This window comes from Dermacentor albipictus, chromosome 5 (assembly GCF_038994185.2).
Source record: "Dermacentor albipictus isolate Rhodes 1998 colony chromosome 5, USDA_Dalb.pri_finalv2, whole genome shotgun sequence".
Lineage (NCBI taxonomy): Eukaryota > Metazoa > Arthropoda > Arachnida > Ixodida > Ixodidae > Dermacentor > Dermacentor albipictus.
Window position 1 is genome coordinate 57,026,911 of NC_091825.1, and position 22,248 is coordinate 57,049,158.

At 47.3% G+C, this 22,248-nt stretch overlaps 1 protein-coding gene across 1 annotated transcript in view; it reads left to right on the forward strand.

Moving 5' to 3' along the window:
• LOC135911175 (neprilysin-2-like) overlaps positions 1 to 22,248 on the forward strand; it is a 336,673-nt gene that overhangs the window by 92,097 nt on the left and 222,328 nt on the right. Inside the window, exon 7 of the mRNA XM_070538401.1 lies at positions 14,757 to 14,947. Within this exon, the coding sequence (XP_070394502.1) occupies positions 14,757 to 14,947 (191 nt within the window). The remainder of the gene's footprint in view (positions 1 to 14,756; positions 14,948 to 22,248) is intronic.

Genomic DNA, 22,248 nt, shown 5'->3' on the forward strand with positions numbered 1-22,248 from the left:
AGGAAGATTTCTGCTACGGCGCCGGGTCTACGATGTTCGGAAAACGCGCACTGAGACGCTCGCCCGAGTCCGCTGCCCGACTAATGTCATGACGGTTTAGTCTATGAACTTGTCGATGCTATAGACACTGGCAAGTTCACTGGAGTGGAAAGGGAGTTGTAAGAAGCACAATAAAATAAAGCATGGCATATGGTCATGCTTGTATTATGAATTATTGCACTGGATTACAAAAAAGAAGCAGCGGGAATCGCACGCTGAGAACACCGATAAACATACAGTGCGACGCAACTCGAGAAATAATATTGAAACGTCCAAGAATTTAGAAGAAAAAAAATATTGAATCGTTGCGGCGGCACATCCCAGGAGTCGTAGGCGTGGATGTCTCTACAATGAAATTATTTTTGAACAGCTGTGATAGTGCCCACGCAACATTGGTTGCTTGTATACTGTCAAATGCTCACATTTTGCGTCCTAAAGCTCATGGCTCGGTGTGAAAACGCGCACGCGGCGAAAGCGAAACAGTGCGCGGACAAGCATGCAGACGCGCAATCAGTCGCTGCGAATCTGTGCGATCGCTGCATTGAGGCTTCATTCTATTACGCTCCATTTAGTTATAGAAACACTATAAGAGCATATTTCACATAGTTTGCTCTCAGCGTTTCAAGAAGCTACTTCGGGAGATTCCATCGCGGCGTCCGCGCGCAGTGGCGTTCCCTGTACGTACCCGGTAAAGAGATAGCGTCTGTAAACGATTCTGGGCTTTCAATTTGCCCAAGATTATTATTTAGACAGTATAAACTTCTCTCGTTTCGAAAGTACTTACAGAAATGTCCGGGAGAGCTCGCGCGTGGTGTTTTCAGTGAGCGCCGACAGCAAAACCTATGAGGAGCGCGCCGCGTGATCCCTCATACTATGCTAGCAAGGCGCTTCCAATAGATGGCGACTCCGTAACTCCTCGCCGCCAATAGGGAGTGCTTAACGCCTGCGTCGTCTTCGCCGCGGGTCGGTCTGGCATTGCACTATCTTCGGGATCTTGCCCTACACGCGGGCATGATAGTGGGGAAAGTAGCCCATAAGCGGAAGCTTTAGCGCGGGTGCTCCTATCTAAATACATGTAAAACGAGAATTCGTTTTTCTGGGCAACCACTGCACCAAATTTGACGAGGCCTGTTGCATTCAAAAGGAAAGCTTAAGATATAGTAACTGTTGGTCTTGAATTTTTTATTTAGTTCATCATTTGTTTTTAAAGATTCGTAAAAATTGCAAATTTTCAGAAAACGAGAATATCAAGTTTACATCTCAGTCCTTCTGCAATGAGGAATGATATCACAATTCTGTACATTGTATCTAATTACATCAAAAGCGGATGAAATAGATATATTACACATGAATCTCAAATTAGTAATATGGAAGTACAGCTTTCGCAAAACCCTTGTACACAACGTTACCAATTCAAGTAGAATATAAATTGACATATCGAATTTGTCCGGTTTGAATGATCTAATGGATGCCGTTAATAGAACCACCATATCTGTTCTTGATGCAGAGCTATTAATTTGTAAACTTCGTGCTTCTATTTTTTTCGCCCTTTCAAAATTTTGACAATTTCTTTAGGTAAATTCAAGCCCTAAATTGAAATTCCGCTTCCAACAATCACTAGAATTTACCTTTCTCTCTCAAATGCATAAATTTTCATTTAAATAGGTCCAGGGGTTATTTTAGAAAAGGGTTCTCGCGTTTTACGTCTATTTGAAAAGCCCGCGTTGGAGTTGGGCCCGAGCTAAAGCTTCCTCATAACGGATTTGCTGTAAAAAGAATAAAAAACAATAAAAAAATAAAGATCTCTGCCAAGGACAGCACTTCAAGTTGTTAGCGTAGTTTGTGTGTGGTTCCTTCTTTGTGTCTCGTCTTGAAGTGCTGTTCTTTCTGTGACTTTACATTTGTACTTTTTCTGCGTCAGTTACCCTCTGGGGTGTGAGCCAAGCGGCACGATCCCGATGGAAGAGCCGTGGTTCCCCATTCCTTTAAGACTCGCAGCTAACATGCAACTCAAACCGCTGCCGCGAAACATGAATTCGCACCGCTATCCGGATCGACGTAAGGCGCGGGCTGATTACTACACCCAACGTTACCAAGATCGCGAAGAGGTCCTTTATGTCGACGCTGCGGTCGGTCCGCTCAAGGGAACGGTCACGGTCGCGGCCATGATGGAGGACGCACGCATTAACATCTCTGCCTCGATAAAAACAGCGCGCACCGATGAGGCTGAGGGGGTCGCATTAGCCCTAGCAGTGGCATTCTACCATTACAGAAATCTGCACCGATTCCCAAAGTGCATACCGTTACTTCCTTCAAGGCGTAGCACCTAAGACGGTCACACACATTTTGCAAAGCATTCCTTCGCTTCCCCACCAGGTGACTATCACGTGGGTAACTGGGCATGAGTGTGTCCCCGGGAACGAGCGCGTTAATGCGCATGTCCGAGGTCTTTCCCTCCGGACCCTGGACGACCACTCACCCAACCCCATGGAAAAGCCAGGCGAGGGGATCTGCACCTACCACCAGATTACCACGTATTACAGAAATGGCAGACGAGATTTACCTCCTCCTCACCATTCCCTTACCGCCCATCAGAGTTCAATCTGGCGCCAGATCCATACCAAAGCATTTATTTCTCCCTATCTGGCACATTTATTTCACCCTGGTCTCCATAATCCACAATGTACCACCTGCCGAGCGCCCCGGGCAGATCTTTTCCACTGTCTGTGGAGCTGCCCCACGCCTACGGCGGTAGAACCTATTCCCAACCCTTCCTTTTCTTCGTGGGAGGCCGCTCTTCGGGCCACTTGCTCGGATGACCAGATCTGGCTGGTGGACCGTGCTTGCCTAGAGATGTCGGCCAGGATGCTCCCGGACGTCTAGGAGCCCAACCACATTCAAATAGATTCAATAAAGTTTTATCCATCCATCCATCCTACGCTTTCCAAGAGCGTTTACTTGGAAAATGTTTGTTCGCATGGCTCTTACAGAAGCATGTTTGATAAAAATGTATTCGCTCGGCTGGATAATCACGAGGACGGGCTACAAACTGCTAATTTTCTTTAGCCTCCTAAGATCAATTACTGAAAACTTAATTACCGTAGCTTTGTTAATTACGCACACAACTTCTCAACTTACTCCGCATCGAGAGGTGACCAATCTGAATACTGGAATGATAAAATGATGTCGCAAATACTTGTATTTGTTTAATAGTTTTGTTTGGTGCAGTTAAAAGCATCCGGCATATTGATGGTGCTGTAGGCTTCTTATAAAGCAAGTGTGAAAGCTTGGACATGTTTTCTTGGCGCAAATACACTTCATGAGCTTAGGCACTTGTGCCCAACCGTGCATTTCTGCATTTATAACCGATTCTCCTACATTATACAAGAAGCACCTCATCGATACGGTACGCTACACAATGTCTGCGAGAACATTGTACGCGTTCCCGATTAGATTTCTGAGCGTTGGTAGCATTATGCTCGGTTTCCTGGTGTCATTAGAAATAAAAACACCTGCCTGGGGGAAAGCATCGAATACATTTTCAGTACTTTACAACATATGGATGAGTGCTGACATCTACGTCGGAACGAAAAGTACTGAAGTATTAGGATGAGGGTTTTGCTGCATCTATTTAGGCTGTCTAATGTTAAGATCTGAAAAAAAAATACTGTGATTTTGTGAAAATTAATGCTAACATGAAATATGAGCTGCGAGACAGTACCCGTGGTGGAACGAGCGCGTCGACTACAGGGGTACATTGAGCCGCGAAATGCTGATTTGATAAATACCATTAATTGGAAAGTGTTTATATAGCTCTTGAATTTTTGCTATGCCGGCGCCGCTGTGTAGTCGTGTTGTCCTTTTTATCACGAGCGCCATGTTTCAGCTAATATTCAAAGCAACAGTGCACAATCTTTTTTTTTTGGCGGGGGCGGGCGCATGAGCTTTTTTTAGCGTCTAACCACTGTTCCAAAGTATCGGTTAGTTCAAGACGCACCTTCATGTGTTTCTAATATCCAGTATGTTGTCATGGATTCAATAGCAAAAAAGCATTATCCTATCAGAATGCACGCGTAAAGCGAATACTGGCCTATATTCTCCATCGCATTTGAGGACCCGATATTGTGCTGCAATGTACGATCATTCCAATCTGATGAACCGATGCCTTGATGCCTGCATCAGATCCAGACTAAGCACTACTTTGCGCGCAGCCATCGTTGTGCTTTGAGTGTTATTTTCTTGTCCCGTGCAAGCTCACCTTATAATAACTTATATTCGTGACTCACTCTTTTGGAACTGCCTTCTTCTTCACGTCACTACAACTTGACAGTATAGACGTGCTACATGTTCACTGAATGAATACTGGGGAATGTACTAGGACTTTTGTTGCGTGTGCGTTTTCACATTTACTGCAAAGATTTATTTTTCATAACTTGCATAATAATTTAGGAGGCTGCAAAAGACAGCAAATTATATTTGCAGGAGGTCTTAGTAATACAGAAAATTTAAATGCTTATTAGTCGGCTTTCACCTCACGGTAAGGAATTTCAATAAGTATACCCTTATGATAATTAAAAGCCTATCCGCTTGACAACGTTTCATCTGAGTTCCCCTTTTGAAATCTGATACCGACGTGAAGGTGGTTCATATCGTGGACCCTTGGCATTTGTCCAACCGTCGAGAAAAGAGTAATTCCGAATGTTTCATTGCTGCGGGGATAGCGTCGTTAGTTCAAAGCCACGAGCTACTATAGCTCACCTCGCCTATATCGCTGTCGTTTAGGCTTAGATAAGAAATGTATATTTTAAATCGATGCATCACGAATCCGAATAGAGCTGCCCGCGACTAGCCCAGCTAGGTTTTATTTCGTAGACAATATCGTAGACAACACAGATTTCATGGTAGACAATATGGAGAACAGAGAAATCCTGCATATATTACTGCACAGTAATTTTAAATATCAGTCTTCCTTCATGCACATGGGTAACTGTGACAGAAGGCTACTTTGGGAACTAACTGCAAGTACCATATATATACCCAAAGGTGTAGCTGGCCCGGTGGCCAATAAATGTGGCATAGTATTGCGAGCATCTTCGGCCATAGCATGCTAACGGACGACGACACAGAGACAGTTTGCGCAATTCTTGTGTCGTGACTTTTGCTTCAAGGTGCAAAACCAACATATCCATGTATATATCTTATTACTTATGCGCATCTCGATTTGCAGCTGCTGCGGTAGCCCATGAGTGCCAATAGCAAAGTCAGTAGGGACATAATTTGGGGCACCATAACGAAATCGATAGGTCAAAATCAAAAGCCATCCACGACGGCGTCTCTCGTAGTCCGTTGTTCGGACGTTAAGAACGTCCGAACATCTTCCGATGTTCTCTTTACGTCCTATGTTCGGACGTTAAAGGGAAGCTAAAGAGTCTGTCGAATTCAATAAGACGCTCATATACGGATGCGGGAACCTTATAAACCATGTAGGTAAAATTTTGTTTTTTTTTCAATTAGGAGCGACGTAATCGCCGGTTGAAATAGCGCAGTAGCTCCGCCCCCCGTCGAATGCCGCGCGCTGCTGCTGACGCTGACGATGCGAGCGGAGACCGGAAACAGCGGTGTTGTGACGTCAACTCTAGTGTTTCGTTCCTTCGCAGCGTGCGCGACAGTGCCTGACCGCGCTTGTTTCTGCGTGCGTGCCATCGTAATCTGCTTCGATCGACCCTGCATTCCTTTGTTGGTGCGTCTGTGTGTATGTAGAGTGGTAGTCAACGTGCGTGGTAGTCAGCGTGAGTGGTAATCAACGTCAGTGGAAGTCAACGTGGTAGTCAACAGATGAAGGTCACTACACGTACTGCATGAACCGGGAAGCTTTTCACGCCTTTAAACCATCTTTGTAGATTGCCGACAGCTTTGGATAGCGCACAAATGCCGACGATCGTATCCCCACTTACGTTCCACCAGGAGGCATGCAGGAACACAACACTACAGTTGTTTGACCGGAAACGAGCTCACTAGATCGGCGAAAGATCGGCGAGATCACTAGATAGCTTTGCGAAAAACATACTCACCAAAGAGCATTTCCTACACGAGGAGATCCCAAGACTTTGCTTTCGTTCGCGTCGAAAGCACTGCTCGCACCAGCATCGTTTGCTTCTTCGAGAGGCCGGCTCTTCGCAATCGGCTCGTACATGTAGGTAGTAGCGCCGAACTCCTCAGAAAAACGCAGTCTCTCTAAATTTTCCATTACCGTCTCAGAAAAACAGCACCAAACTATCTGGCACCGCGCTGCAAGTGTAGCGGCAGCGGTCGGTTACTAGAGTTGACGTCACGAGGCGCACCGACCAATCACAGGCGGAAATGAGACGCGCGAGCTGGGCATGTCCACTGCTGCACTTTTCGTCGAAATGAAATATATTTGCGCTTTCTTTCGCTCAATTTCGATACGATATCCGAATTCGGAGGGTTGAAAACCATTATGTACAGATGTTCACTCATTTTTTCTGGAAAACCTTTCAGCTTCCCTTTAAGAACGTGTGTCGACTGAAGAAAGGCTGCCACGGAGTGCTTCTGACGTTCATCCTAACTTGTTTACGACGTAGCATCAAAAAGAAAAAAAAAGAACCGTATCAAAAGCCCAGAATCGATCATCGCTAGGTGCGACTAAACGCTCTTAGGATGATAAATCATTTCCAGGCGACGAGCGGCTACACTTTATCAAGAACACTGATAACGCCGGTGGGTCAAGCATTGTGGTGAAGTTCAATATGCAGGGATGGCTTGTAGTTATTTTATTTTTGTTTAGTTGACGTCACCACCGCGTTACCGCGGGAAGTTTGAAAAGATTAAAGCCAGTACGCGACGTGGTGGCACTCACGCGAACTAAACCCTCGTGTCCAGAAAAGCTGGATACGCTAGAGCTAAAGTGCGTGCGAAAATATTCTGAACTCCGCCATTCGCCAAACGTCTAAAAGACTTTCTGTATTATTTGTCATTCAGGTAGGCGAGGTTATGCAATCTTCAAAGCTATGACTCTGTATCACGTCAATAAAACCAACGGATAACTTGGGATTAGATAGTAAATTATTGTTTAAAAGGCAAATGTAAAAAAGCATTTAGGTTATTTGTCATTGTACATTCATACGTCTCTTCAAGGAATCCACAATATCCACTAATTGAAACGGGGGGCGGGTGATACACAGTAATTGGAAGAATATTTTGACTCATCAATGCTTAGGGATTCGATGTCCGAAGTACTGGCAGTACCTTGTGTGATATGCGCACATAGCCCATCTCCACGTTTTTGCGTTAGAGACAAGGAAACGTTAGACATGAAGCTTCGGCCTCTTTTAGCCCACAATTAATGAGCTAATTTTGTTCACTTTCGACTGTGTACACAGCGTGTACATTGCATAGAAAGTTGTAGCATTCTGTGATCTGATAAATTTGCACAAGAAAGAATTCAAACTATGGCGTTTTCTGTACGCCTGAAAAGCACGGTGTTTACTCTGACATGATTGATGAGTGCAAGTGTGGGTCCCATGTCACTAACCCTGTGCTCATTGCTTGCCATTTTCTCACATATAGGGAACTAATTTAGGTCATGCATCACCATTACCGCACATATTGAGCATCCTCTGCTAAATATCCCCTCAAAAATTCAAAAATTTAGGCGGGACCCCTAAACGCAGAATTCAAATTAGCCTGCTCAAACCATCCGCATTGCTATGCAACTTCCCTTATATCTAACGGAGAAGTTGTACTCTTGGAGAGTGAGGCTCCATCAGAGCAAGCGGCCATTCTTGTGTGGCATTTGATTGAGCCACGTCACATGACAGTGGTAGGTTTCGAAGATGAACCTCGCTCCGTACAAGTAACACGACACCCGCCGTGGTTGCTCAGTGGCTATGGTGTTGGGCTGCTGAGCACGAGGTCGCGGGATCGAATCCCGGCCACGGCGGCCGCATTTCGATGGGGGCGAAATGCGAAAACACCCGTGTGCTTAGATTTAGGTGCACGTTAAAGAACCCCAGGTGGTCAAAATTTCCGGAGTCCTCCACTACGGCGTGCCTCATAATCAGAAAGTGGTTTTGGCACGTAAAACCCCAATTATTAATTAAGTAACACGACAACTTCTGGGCTGCCCAAACTAAACAAGCACATTCCTTTTCTGAAGCGCTGTTGAATTCCTCCCTTACAGTTAGTTTACGGCTGGCATAGAGGTTAGGATGTTCGTCGTTATCGTCGCCGACCTAAGTACCACGCCCATACTTCTGTCGCTTGCGTCACACTGAACTATGAATTCCTTTGCGTAGTCTGGCGCGCGAAGCACAGGACGAGAAACCAATAGCGTTTTCAAATTTTGGAAAACGTTCTCTTTATCCTTATCCCAGTGCACGCTATTCAGTGCTCCCTTTCGGATGGCGTCCGTTAGACTTCATATTGATACTTTTTGTGCGCAAACAAACAGGGACGAAGAATAGGGGCAACACAAGGACGAGCGCTTATTCTTCGTCCCTGTTTGTTTGCGCACAAAAAGTATCAATATGAATATGTTCCAACTAGGCCGACTCGCAGTTATGCTTCCGTTAGACTTGCCTTTTGCGAGTAGTTCCAAATGTACCGTCGATAGTGCCCCACAAGTCCCAAAAATGAACGAGTGTCAGTTTTTGTGCACGGCTGTGAAAATTCTCCAATCGTAGCTATTTTCAGCTCGGCCGGCCGTCTCGTGCCCTGGCCGACAACATGGCCCAGAGAAGTAACCCGCGAACAGCCAAACCTACACTTTTCCGCCTTCATCGCTCAGCCGGCTTCCCTGAACCGTGAGAACACCTGTTTGAGGTGCGATACGTGCTCTTGCCAGCTGTCCGAAAAAATGGCTACATCAGCAAGATATGGCAAGGTGAACTCCCGCGAGTCTTTTAGGACAATATCCATTAACTTAGAGAAGCTAAACGGCACGTTCTTCAGCCCCAAGCTGGAGGCGACAGGGCGAAAAGTGACTACAGGTGAGCTAAATTCGGCATAGCGGCTGGCACATTCTGAAAGAACTTGCCAGTATCCCCACACGAGATCTATAGTTGAAATGTATTTAGCAGCGCTAACTCTTTCAGTTCGTTCCTCAATGTTGGGTATCGGGTACAGCTGATCCCTAGTGATGACATTTAACTTCCTGTAATGAATACACAGACGAGGGTCCTTATTAGGGGTTTGCAGAAGTATTAGCGGTGACGTGTAGTCACTCTCAGTGGTCCCAATAACTCCTATCTCTAGCATGCGCTGCATCTCTGCATTCATAATTTCTCTCTGTCGTGGAGACACCCTGTAAGGCTTTGACATTATGGGTTCGGTTGATGTCAGCTCTATTTTATGCGTTATTAGCTCGGTTCTACCAGGCCGATCGCTGAATCTGTCGAGATATTCCCCTAGCATTCCTTTTAGCTCATCTAGTTGCTCGGGTCTGAGAGCGTGCCAGCTTACCGAATGTTTTGCTACTCCCTCTAGGCCAATTTCCGAGTTGGAGGTCGCCTTATACTAATTAAACTTGGTACTAGTGTCATCCTACTCTTTGATGTCACAGTTAACGACTCCGCTTCGCTCTGCGTACGCCTTCGCTAAATTGCAAAGGTATATCCTCACCTCCTTCCTGCGACCGGGTATTTTAGAGCATAGTTAGTATCTGAAAGTTTGTGCAACACTTTAATGGGCCCGTCCCAGTGAACTTCAAGCTGCTTCTTTCTTGAAGGTTTGAGGATCATTACCTGGTATCAGGCGTTAAACGTACGAAGCCTCGCATTCTCGTCGCAATAGAACTTGGCGTTCTTTTGAGCTACTACCAAGTTCTTTTCGACTAGGTCTTGGGTTGCAATTAGCCGTTTCAATAGACTTAGCACGAATTCTACCACTGTTGGACTCTATCCTCTTTCCCCCCACATCTCTCTTAACATTCTCAGTGGAGAACGGAGTGTCCTCCTATACACTAGTTTTGCTGGCGAGAACCCTGTAGCCTCATGAGGAACAATGAGGAAATAAAGCGGCCGGAAGACAATTCTTCCAGTCCTCCTTGTGTTCGTAACAGAGCGCCCGCAAAACTCGCTTAAGCACTGAATGCCACCTCTCTACACTATTTGACTGAGGGTTATATACGGAACTGTGTGCCAACTTTACTCTGCACTTATGCAAGGATGTGGAAGTCAGTGCGCTGGTGAATACTGACCCTTGATCCGCCTGAATTTTGGCTGGAAACCCAGCTAGTGCAAATACTGTCAAAAGCTCGCTGGAGCTGAGCTCTTTCAGAGGGATTGCTTCTGAAAACTTTGTAGCCGAACACAGCTTGGTAAACAAGTACCTGTAACCCGAATTCGTCTTTGGTAGAGGCCCCGTCGTGTCTATCACAAGTCGTCTGAAAGGTTCCGTTATTAGGGGCACTACCTTTAGCAGAGCTTTCCGTGTTTCTCCTGGTTTACCCGAGCGCTGACAGGCGTGGCCTGATCGTACAATGTTTTCTACGTCTTTGAAACAGCCAGGCGTGTAGCATTCCATAAGCAATCTTTGATTTGCTTATGCCTAGGTGGCCAGACCACCCATATCCATGACAGAGGCTCAAAACGCCCTCCCTGTATTTACTAGGTACGACTAACTGATATGGAATCCTACCTTTTCGATCTCTGTAGTGCCGATACAACAATCTTCCTCTCTCTTGTATCGTGACATTGCGCCTGGCAATGCCTTATTTAGCTGTGTGATGTAGTTTAGCTAAGCTGTCATCCCCCTTTTGCTCGGCTGCCAGTGACTCTCTGTCCACACGTAAGAGCTGATCAAAGTTCTTTGAGCCCGGTGATAGCAACGACCCTGTCTCGCTTGCGAGTGCTTCAGCGGGCTCTTCCTGACGGCGTGAAATTTGACACCCTAGTGATTCGCTCTCATTGAGCTAGTCAGCTGGCAGGTTTTCCTCAACCATATTTTCGTCCCTCGAACCTAGCTCGGATCCGGTTATTGAAGTTGCCTCTTTTGCTACTTCCGCTGGAACAGCTTTTTCATTTTCAACCGAAAGCGACGTGATTTTCCGAGCTTGGCCTCGCGTCAACACCTGTACTACGCCCTGTCCTAGTTTAAGCCCTTTGTCCCGCAGTAACTGATCCGAATGATTCGAAAAAATGTAAGGGTACTGCAGCGACAAAAATTTGGAAACTGCAACCTCGGTCACTAGCTCCCCGAACGGTCCACTGATTCTGACTTTGACCATCGGCAGACACATGCTGTGTTCTTCTACAATCTGTTTAATCCATGCTACTTCTCCAGTGAAGTCATCTATCGACACGTAAGGCGGATGGACAATGTCGATCGTGGCGGCACTGTCTCGCAGCCACCGGCATGGTTTGCCCTTAACTTGCCGGTCGTGAAGATACCCGCTTAACAGTTCCATATTCTCGTCTTTTTCATCCACGTAGGAGAAAACTAGGCTAAGCTTCCCGCAGTTTACAGCGATATGTCCCAGTTTGTAGCTTTTATAGCAGCGGATTGGTCTAAAAGGTTCGAATTTTCTTTTCTACTCTTTTTGTACGGTTTCCCCGTTGGACTTCTCGGTCTTTTGCGAGGGCCTTTTCTCCACGTCTACAGGAGTTTCATGTTTCTACGTCTACAGGAGCGTTCAAATTTCTACCCGTTGCGTACTCTTCGGCTAATTCAGCCGCCATTTCCACAGTGTTTACATTTCCTTTGTCTTGCACGCACAGCTTCACAGATTGAGGGATGCTTCTGTAAAACTGCTCAAGGCACATCCATTCAACAATCATGTCTCTGCTCTCGTACGCTTCCGCGCTTTTCAGTCACTCGACTAGGTTTGACTTTAAGCCATATGCAAATTCCGGATATCCTTGGCTATCCTTCTTGCCTGTGCTTCTAAACCTCTGCCGGAAAGTTTCGGCTGAAAGGCGGTACTTTTTCAAAAGACTAGCCTTAATCTTTGTTTAATCATATGCATCCTGCGCACTGAGTCTGGCGATTACTTCCGCAGCCTCACACGGCAACATAGGCAACAACCGCTGAGGCCAGGTACTCGGACCGAAGTTCATCTTCTCGCAAGTTCTTTCAAAATTTCCTAGGAACAAGCCTATGTCCTTCTCGACCTCAAATGGCTTTAACTGCCTGTCCATGTGGTATGACTCTGCCTCACTTCATACCTTTCCAAACGTTTGCTTTCAAGTTCAAGTTGCATTTTTCTTAACTCGCGATCTTTCTCGCGTTCCACCCTGTCCCGCTCTTCTGTCTCCCGTTCTTCTCTCTCTCTTTCTGTCCCGTTTCTCTGTTTTCTAAAAGAAGTTCCAAACCCATTTCAATGTTTTCCTCGCTCACCTGCTCGGAAATTAGCTGCAGTAATTCCAATTTTAGCATTTCCTTGCGTACCTCTAGGCGCAGGTGCTCACCAACAATAATCAATTAGCCTCTCAGCAGTGTCATTAACTCCATGATTGATGATTTACTGCCTTGGTCTTGCTCGCTAAACCTACCTAGGAAAACACAACCTAGCTAACAATTAACAATCCAGCTTCCCTACTGTTCTAAACAGAACAACCACAAAGTGAAGCCTAAAGAGTCAAAGCAAGAACCAAGCACTCACCGCAGACACGTCACCACGTCGCCAAGTCCGTCCCACCGCTGCCATCAGTTGTAATGCTTGGAGTCGGGCATGAAATAGATGGCCGGGCGGCATCAGTGTCCACGTGCTCTTGTTATTGCACTGATTGTTGCGAGCGTAACTCCAATGCAAGGAACGCTGTGCGTTTTCGGACTTGTATTTGCGAACGCCCAACGAGTCTGCCACTGGTCCTTAGAATGCTGGTATCACTTTTTTTTTCTGTGACCAACTCCTCTAAAGAGGGTTGAAACAGTTTTTGTTCGCCACTTCTTGCTCGCCCACCAGCGATTCTTTTATGTAATTTCCATCAGTAGTAGCGCCTTAGCCTACGTTGAAGTGAATTGGAACAGTAGGGAGGCATGATGCTTTCAGGAACTCCTCTTTATGAAACATGTAAATCTACTCCATAATTAATGGAGAGATGGACAGCGGACCTAGGCAACAACTGTCTCTAACTTTGCAGATGTTTAAGCAATCTATTTCAAAACGACCTTTTGTAATACATGCATCCTAATAGCATGGTAAACGGCACAAAACACAGTATAGGGTTCAAAATATAATTTCTTAATTCCTTTTTATTCCTCGAAGGAACGTATCTGAAAATTGTTATGGAGGCGAAGGTTTTCTAGTTTTATATGCATTAGGCTTTGTTCTGAACCAAAATAATAATTCTAGCTTTCACCATTGTATACTAAAAAAGAAAGTTTAGATGACAAAGACTCAAAGTTTAAGCCATTTTCTTATACACTGCTGTTATGAAAAACAAAGTTCTGGTGAGAAAACCATCCATTAGGTGCTGTAGCCGTCACAAGCGTTCAGAAATAACAAAAAATCTATTTGGAAAGCACAGCAGCTGCAGAGAAAACGTCGCGTTTGTCAGCAAAAGTGGAGTCTTCAGAAAACGTGATTTTAAACTTCAATTTCCGACAAGTTTGCCTAAAACGGTCCAGATGCGTAGTTTTCCCGATCATTTTCTTTGTATTGCCTTATAGTACCCTTTCTTTCGCTCACCTTTCCCCCTTTCTTGCTTTTGGCAGAGGTCTTACAGTCTGCTAATCTTATACAAGCGCTGTGCGTCCTGCTCAACACAGCATCGCGAGGCCCACACGTGGTGTAACACTAAAGAGCGAAAAAATCTTTTTGGCGTGGTTAACATAACTGTCTTAATTGAGTCCGTCATAAACGGCGATATTGAATGCGCCCTCAAGCGTAGTTTTCGGGCCCCTGCACCAAATGAAGTGTTGATGCGGGAACTATCGAGATTACTATGATACCTTGGCGTGTGCATACTGAGGTATCTAAAATGCTAAATAAAAATAAAAAGCAACAAATAGTAAAGCAAACGCCATGGCGTGTCGCCAAAATGCACGTTTGGCGCCATTTTTAAAAATTTTCAACTGGGTATCTTAGGATGCCACCTGGTGGCAAACATTTGCCATGCATGCTGGCTTATCTTGGCATTATAATTTTTTTTAAATGCTATCTTCAGGCAGTTTAATTGCTGTCCATCGCCCCTTACGGCGCATTCTCCAAATCTGCGGAAGCAACTCGTTTTTAGCAGTTATGTGGAGTGGTAGCCATGAAAAAGCAGCGGACACCAAGCTGCCGGCGAATGGACAACACCCCCCCCCCCCCCCCTCCCCGTATGCCTTCGATTCAGTCGCTCCGTATGGCTCCACACGAACATCTTGCTCTGCCATGTTTGACGTGGCCTTCGACATGCCGCGTTGCGGACGTAACGTAGAACAAATCATTGATCTCTTCTCATATAGAGCACATCTTCAAGAACAACTTTCAAGAGCGACACGTTGCTGACAGCATATTAAAGGTTTATTTGACTACTCTCTAATTAGGATGACCGATTAAAAAATGCGGAACGCACCTTTCTACCGCGTTGCCCTTCGTGCAATGTCTCGTCGAGTGTCATGTATTGCATAAATTTGACACATTTGCCGACAATCCGTCGTAATTCCTGTTCAAAGGGGGCTAATGTGCAGAACAAACATGTTGAAATACATTCGCATGGAGGAAGACCCTGTCGACAAGCGATGAGCAAACGCCTCTCATCTGTTCCACGCAGTACCCCAAGAAGCCAGCGATGAACCAGATACCGGGCTTCCTGACTTCGGAAAACAATTTGATTACTCGGGCGCCATTGACCCGGCCCTACTCTCCGGCCTAATGTCTGTGCACGGCGTAGATGGACTTGTGAGAGCCGTTGCCATCACGGGGAACTCAAGCGGAAATCAAGAGGTTAAGACCATATTGGAGGTGAGCACCAAGGACACGGTTTCCTTCTAGGTACTACGACAACTAAAGTGGTAGCCATCGACAAGTACGGCTGAGAAAGAAAGCAAAGCAAGAATAAAGGTAATTGGTAGTGCCTTAGCTAGGATATACGTAGCGTAAAGGTTCGGTTATGTTTGGTTAATTTTCCAGTCTTTTGCGCCGACTGGCAGCGGCTCGACTCTCCGTAACCTCCACGTAGAGCGTGCAGCATCAACCGTCTCTCCCGCGCATTTATACACCAGAACACCGTGAATTCAAAGGGCGCCGCCATACTGATGAGCGCCGGTCGCGCCATCTATCCCAAGCGCCGCGAAGTAGCAGGCCTGGGCTGCCACGCCGGGAGATGCGACCCGGCGCGAAAGCGAAACTTGGGCTTTTTAGCTGGGCGGAAGGCGTGTTTCACGTTTTTTCTAACCTGTCATTTTCGCTGTCTGGATTCAATCAAACTTCAAGACCTCGTGCAAGTCCACAATGGACACACTGAGTGTTGTGCAGACTGCAGAAGCGAATACATCGCGTAGGTACGCTATTACGTTTGTACAAACCGCGCGCTATATGCTAGAACACCTGTGAGCTTTTTGGCACGTAACCTGTGAAGGAATTTACAGCACTGTGTTGGTGCCATATATTATTAAAGCACGCAGAACACTGTCATCTGCACTTTCAGTTTGGTCTTGTTTGTAATGGTCTCTACTGGGTTGGCCGCGCTTGGCAACCAACTGACGAGGTCGTTTGACTGCCTGGTTAGCAGACGCCTGCCCTTCACCACCTGCACACTGAAAACAAAATAGATGTCATAGTAAGAAGGGCTGTAGTTCTTTCCCATGCCATCACTTTTGCGAAGATATAAAGTCCTCTCAAAATGAAATAGAAAATACACCAGGCCAATTGTATCGTGCAACCACTTAAGAGTACAACATTCAGAACAAAAGCCTACAGCACTCGAACAAGCAGCATATGATGCTAAACTTGCACTCATTGGAAAATGAGGTACTACAGTAGTTATAATGTTCAACTACATGTGCATTCGGAGCCCGTATAACAGGGAGAGCATGACAGATGCAGGTGTTGTACAGTTGCACAAACCATGACAGGGCACGTAAAATTACCATCCCTACTTAAAGCTGCATCATCAGGACCCCTTTGGTACAAAACAACAACTGCACCTGCATTCCAAGAAATTAGCCCCACCAACTGCAGCTACCTGGTACCAGACCTGTTTCGCTTGTGCGAGGCCATTGGATTGTTGGCGCTCCCTTAGAAAACAAAACAGTAAAAAAAAAACTAGTGAGAACGATCAAAATTTTGTTACAAAATACAAGAATAATTAAGCACCTTATTTTCCTCGCCATATGAACGGAAATATTTTGCGCTTTGCCCCGCTTAACAGTCCGCACGCAGTTTAAAGCTCAGGAGGCTCAAATGAATTCGTTACGAATGACACCTGCAACACCAGCTCGTAAAGGTAGGTGCGCTGCAAGAACACCTTCGGCGACGAGTAGTCGTCGTTTACGTTTTTGTGGACGTATGCTACGTGACGAGCAGACTTCGGTTTACTTTCATTAGCAATAACGCTCACCAGCAAGGCCTACAACTTGTCGTTCACGCTTAATGGTCATTCCGTGCACCAGCTGCAAGTATCGCTAACCGCAAACTCAACTGTTCCGCTTAACCGTCGGGAGCTCTGCCTGAATGAAAACACGAAAAGGCTTGCCTTTTTGTTATAGCCAAGGCGAAGCACCGGCGCGGGATTCTGCTCTGCAGGCTTGTTGCCCAGAAAGTGCTCGGAGCAAACCTGCGTGTTACACGTATTACGTTCGTAGGGCGCGAAGTTGAACGTGGCACCAAAATATACACAGATCGAATACTCACTCGTGCATTTTCACTGGGTTGGTAGTTCTTCCTGTTCACTGCAGCTATCCACCGGTGGCACAGCTTGGCATTCTTCGTTGCGGATGGAAATCGGCGCAGGCTGAAAACACCGCACCGGCACGATTCCCTACGTGTGTTGTGCTCTTCGCAAACAGCGCTAAGCGACCTGCTCCTTTTCCGCTGGTTGTTTTGGCATCCAAACACGACGCAATGATGCCCAGATGACTTCTTCTACTTTGGATCCGTGTGAACGGGAACATTTCCGCACTTTGGAGCCCTAGAGCTGGCGCTTGCCATGTCTGCTGGTCGCCGGCGAACACACTTTGGCAGCCCAGTACAAAACGGCGCCGGTCGACCGGGCAACCCGGGTGCGAGAGTATGCGTTCGGTTAGTCTGGGTGCGAGACTAGCGTGTTCTGGTCTATACGCACGGTGGAAGCTCCTCGCGCATGCGCATTGCAGCGGGGTGCCGCAATCGCAAAGGCGCGTTGTCCGACGTTATCGGCGCGCGGGCGAGCGTCCTTAGACGCCGGGCGTCGGATCGCGCTGGCCTGGTTGGCCGCGTCTGGTTACGTTGGCTGCGCCAGTGCGTCGAACCATGGGTCGAACTATACGCGCTGTTTTTCTCGCCAACGTGACGCAACGTGTGCGCGCGTTCACGCTACGTCTGGCTATATTTAGGCCTTAAATGCAGCAGCGGGCGCACACGGCGCCGGGGCGTCTGCGGAGACTGCGACGTCACACCTCTGGAATGCGCCGCAGTCGGCGGCGGCGAGGGCGACGCAGCTGCGCCTCTCGTGGCATCACGCGCCTCTCGAGGCATCACGCGCCTCTCGAGCATGCGCAGTATGGTAGGCGCAGAAGTAAGCAAAGCTCGGCTGCGTAGTGTAGCTTTACGCTACGAAAGAGATAGCGGGAGATCAACGCACTTTTTATCAGTTACAAATCATGGCAGAATCCGCCATTGCCGATTATGTAGGCGCGCGGGTGAAAAAATGTGCCCATGACTACTCCATGTAGGTATGGGGTGGAACTGTGGAACCGCTTGCTTTAACGTGTCGCTCTGTCGTAACTGAGGACGTCGTTAGGCATTCCGAGGTATTGAACATCAAAAATAGTAAAAAGGCCAAGTGAGTCGGTTGGGGGTTGGTTTATTATTAACGGTGGGAAACACATAATGAATGAATGAATAAAGCCTTTATTTTAAGGAAGCGGACGGCTCTAGGCCGCTGATGGGGATTAGGAGGGAAGGGAATGTGGGTACCCAGACTGTTGGCTGAAACACTTCTTCATCTCAGTCTGGGATCTTCCGCTTTATGCAGGCTCAGGTGCATGTTCAGTTCCGCCGCTCTCACATGGCCGCCGCTCTCACATGGGCTTCTCGAAACAGGCCACTTTGTCTGGCATATGTCGCAATGGCTTTCTGTGTTTCAGGGTTAGTTTGTATTGCAATTCCTAATGTTCTAATGTCTCCGTGTAGTAGATGCTGAATGTTGGATCTCCCTTGTGAAAAAGCTGCACAGCTCCAAATGAGGTGTTGCAAGTCTGCTCTGCATGATTCCTGGCAATGTGTACATCGGTTGTAAGTCTCCGCAATCGTAGCTTGTCTGGGTTGGTGCCATTTCTCAAGTATGTGTGGTGTGTATGCAGCGTTTGCCATAACCTTATTCAAGAAAACCTCTTCCGTGCGGGTACGCCCACCTTTGTCGTCAAACACATGTACTGGTGTAGCTTCTAATAATCTCCGTTTACTGTCTGTTTTTATTTTAGTACGAATGTAATGCATCAGTGCTCTGCTAGGAGAGCCTGCGGCCAATATCTTTAGGTATGGGTTTTGATCCGCGGGGTTTGGCGAGGAAATGGAGTGTGGGGAGCTGTACGTGTAATCAAGCCCACCCGCTTCCGCGGCAGCAGCGTGAGCGGCTGCGTTTCCCCCATCCGTGCCGGCGTGCCCCGGTGTCCATAGGATTTCAACATTTGTCCCATTGTCCTGTATTCTCTTTAGCTTTTTTCTGGTGTCGTTGGCCACCGCATCATCTGTCGTAGGCCCCGTTAATTCGGCCACTACTTTGTACGAATCAGTAAGGATCCGATAATTATTTCGCACACTCTGCTCTACAATGTTTCCCATGTCAATGGGAATCGTGTTGACCGCTCCCCATATAGCTAAGAGCTCAGCGTGCAAGGTTACACCCCCAGGAAGCTGACATGTGTGATAGCCATTGTGTTGGGTTGCAGATGTGCTAACCCAGGCCATGCTTGCTATGTCGTTTGTGATTGCAGCGTCCGTGTAGATGTCAGTGGTGTGCTGCGGCGTGCTTAATCCCAATCTCTTTTCAAATATTTTTCTAGCTTCCGCGTTTCGTCTGGCGATAGGGCGTTGTTGCTTCCGTATACGCCCAGTGGTGCTTCCCATGGTGGCGTCATGGTCGCTTCCGCGGGCTCTGGCTTCGCATGGACTTGTTTATCCCATTCCATGATCTGTTTTCCTTGGGTCGTGTTTTCCAGCCGGGATCGCATTCGAATTCGTGCTTCACTGATTATGTCCCGTATGGGTGGAATCGCTACCAGCTTGAGCAGGTCCTCGTTCCTCGTGTGCTTTGGTAGCCCAGTGATCGTACGGAGGGTGGCCCTGTGTAACTTTTCGATGTCGCCGAGGTCTCGTTCAGAGAACTCGTACAAGGGTGCCCCGTGAAGAATCCTTCCAACCGCGACCGCTTTTGCAAGCGTTTGGCACGCTTTCTGACGCGCTCCGCCATACTTGCTCGATATTCGTCTAACCATGTGCAACAGCGGTCTCCATTTTTGCTTTAGTGTGCGAATCCATAGCTGGGGGCTGTTGCAGCTACCAATCTGTGCTCCAAGAATCCTAATTTGTCCATTGGCCGACGTAATATCGCTTTGGGCGATGTGTAAAGTGATCTGCTTGTTTACATTGGTTGCTTTCTTTCCGTCTACGCTGATCAATTCTGTCTTCTCTGGCTAGAGTTGCAGTCCGAGGTTATCTGAAGTGTTGCGAAGGCTCAGGATCGCTGCTTGCAGCTCAGTTTGCATGCTCTGTATGCCGGAATAATCTGCCGCTTCCGTCCATATTGTTACATCGTCGGCGTAAATAGTAAAACGGGCTGAAGTGTCTCGCTCAAGACTTTCTGCCACACGTGTCATGGCCAAATTGAATAGCATATAGGTCCGAGGATGGAGCCCTGGGCCACTCTCCTATCCAAGTAATAGGTCTTCAGACTCCATCCCGATGCCTTGCCATGTAGCTGAATTGGTCTGCTTTGGAGGAAGCTACGTATCCAATTGTATGTTCTTTGGCTAGGGTACCTGGTTGCCAGTTCTTGTAAGATGGCCTCTTGTTTCACGCTATCGAATGCCTTACGCATATCGACTGCAAGAATATAGTCAGGTATCTGTTTGCGAGACGTACGGTTGATCACTCTGCGGAGCAACCAGAGGGTCATGTGTGCCCATGTTCGGCCGAAAACCTGCCTGCGCAGGATGCAAACCCGGTTGTACATATTCGATGTAGTGCTGCATTCTTGTGTGTAGCATTCTTTCTATCAATTTGCAGACAGTTGACGTTAGAGCTATGGGGCGTAGGTTAGCTGGTTTCGTGTGGTCTTTGCCCGGCTTCGGTATGGGGTAGATGAGAGATAGTTTTAGTGAATCTGGCACTAGTCCGGATTGCCAGGATTCATTGATAATTGTTAAGAGCTGTTCTTGAGCTTCATTGCTGAGGTTTCGAAGTTCTTGCCAAGTCACTCCATCGTGCCCGGGAGCTGATTTCGTTTTGCCTTGTGCAAGGGCTGCTACGAGTTCACCCAGCGTAAAGGGCGTGTCTAGCTCCTCTTTCGCGTTGTCTATCGTTGCAGAAGGCAGAGGTTCAGGAGGCGCCTCGGCAGCATGTGGGAAGAAAGTGTGGATGACGCGGTCCTCCAGCACGGCAGGCTCATCTCGCAAAAAGAGTTACGCGAGAGGAGGTGCGCCTTTTTTGCTCCCAAGCAGGCTCCTTAAAATCTGCCATAGCTTTTTTAGGCCGGGTTCCCGGCCAAGCTTCGCGCACGTATTGTGCCACGTGTCTGCTTCGAGTTGTTGTTGGTATTCCTTGATGAGTCGGTATTGATGTTTAAGGCGCATTAGATCTTTGTGACGCTTTCCTTTATACCGGTATTGCTGTGTGAGGCGGTTGACCTTCCGCCATAGATTTGCAAGGTGCATATCCATGTGAGTTGCAGTGTCATCGCATGGGATAGTTTCCCAGGCCTGCGGCCGTGCCTCCGCTATCATAGCGCTGAATTGTTCAAAGTCCGCGAAAGAGTCCCCGGTAGCCATTCTAAATTTTTTCCAGTCAAAAAGCACCGTTTCGCTCCTCTCTCGGATCTTTTTGCGATTGAGCGTGATAATTATTGGTAAATGGTCGCTTCCCCATGTCGTCGATTCTACGTTCCATTGCCTTATGAGCCCTGGAGTGGCTAGTGTCAGATCGGGCGTTGTGTCCTGTTGTCGCGCGTGTAGCCCTATGCGGGCTGGTGTTTCTGGTGTGTTGCATATGTCCAGAGTTGACATTTCTATTGCATCGTGCAGTATGCGTCCTCTCGGGTCAGCTTTGGCGTAGCCCCATGTTTGGTGCTTGGCGTTAAAATCTCCCCCCACTAGAATGGGAAGGCCTCAGGCTTGTGCCTGCACCTTACTGAGCCATTGGTAGGAGTCATTCCGGTGCTTGCCCGTTAGGGGTCTGTAGTACGTGGAGACTGCAACCATTGGCCGGTGGCCGCGTGGACATAGCTTTACTGCCACAATTTCTCTAAAATCATTACACAAATCTGGTATCTGCAGTTGGGTTGCGGTGCAGTCATGTCTTACTAAAAGAGCAGCTTGGTCTTGCGCTTGTTGGTTTCCTTTGCCCTGGTGTCGTATCGTAGCCTGCTGAAAGGTTCGGTAACCTCGAATAGTGCATTGTCCCCTTGTCTCCTGTAGAAGCACGACAAGGGGTTTGAATCCTTTAATTTGGGGTCTTAGTGTGGATCCATTCTGCGTAAAACTTCGACAGTTTCATTGGATGCATATAGGCCGTGCCGTCTTCTTTCATCTGCTGGCTTGCGCCTTTTAGGTTCGTCATGTTGCTTCTGAATATTTCTCTGAATTTCCGTGAATATCGCCTGCATCTGAGTTTGTATTGCATTCGTTACTGTCTGAAATTCCTCCCGTAGGTTCTTTTCGAGGCGGTGGGTCTCAGTGTGTCTTTCCTGCCTTAGGGTGCTCAGCATCTGTGCATACGCCGAGTCTTGGGCTGTTAGAGGTTTTGGCACTGACGGTGCCTGGTTCTGCTGGGTCTGTGCAGGTCCTGCGTGTTGCAGCTTTCTAGAGTTTGCCGTGGTTTTCCGACTAATTGATCGCCCGACCCGACTG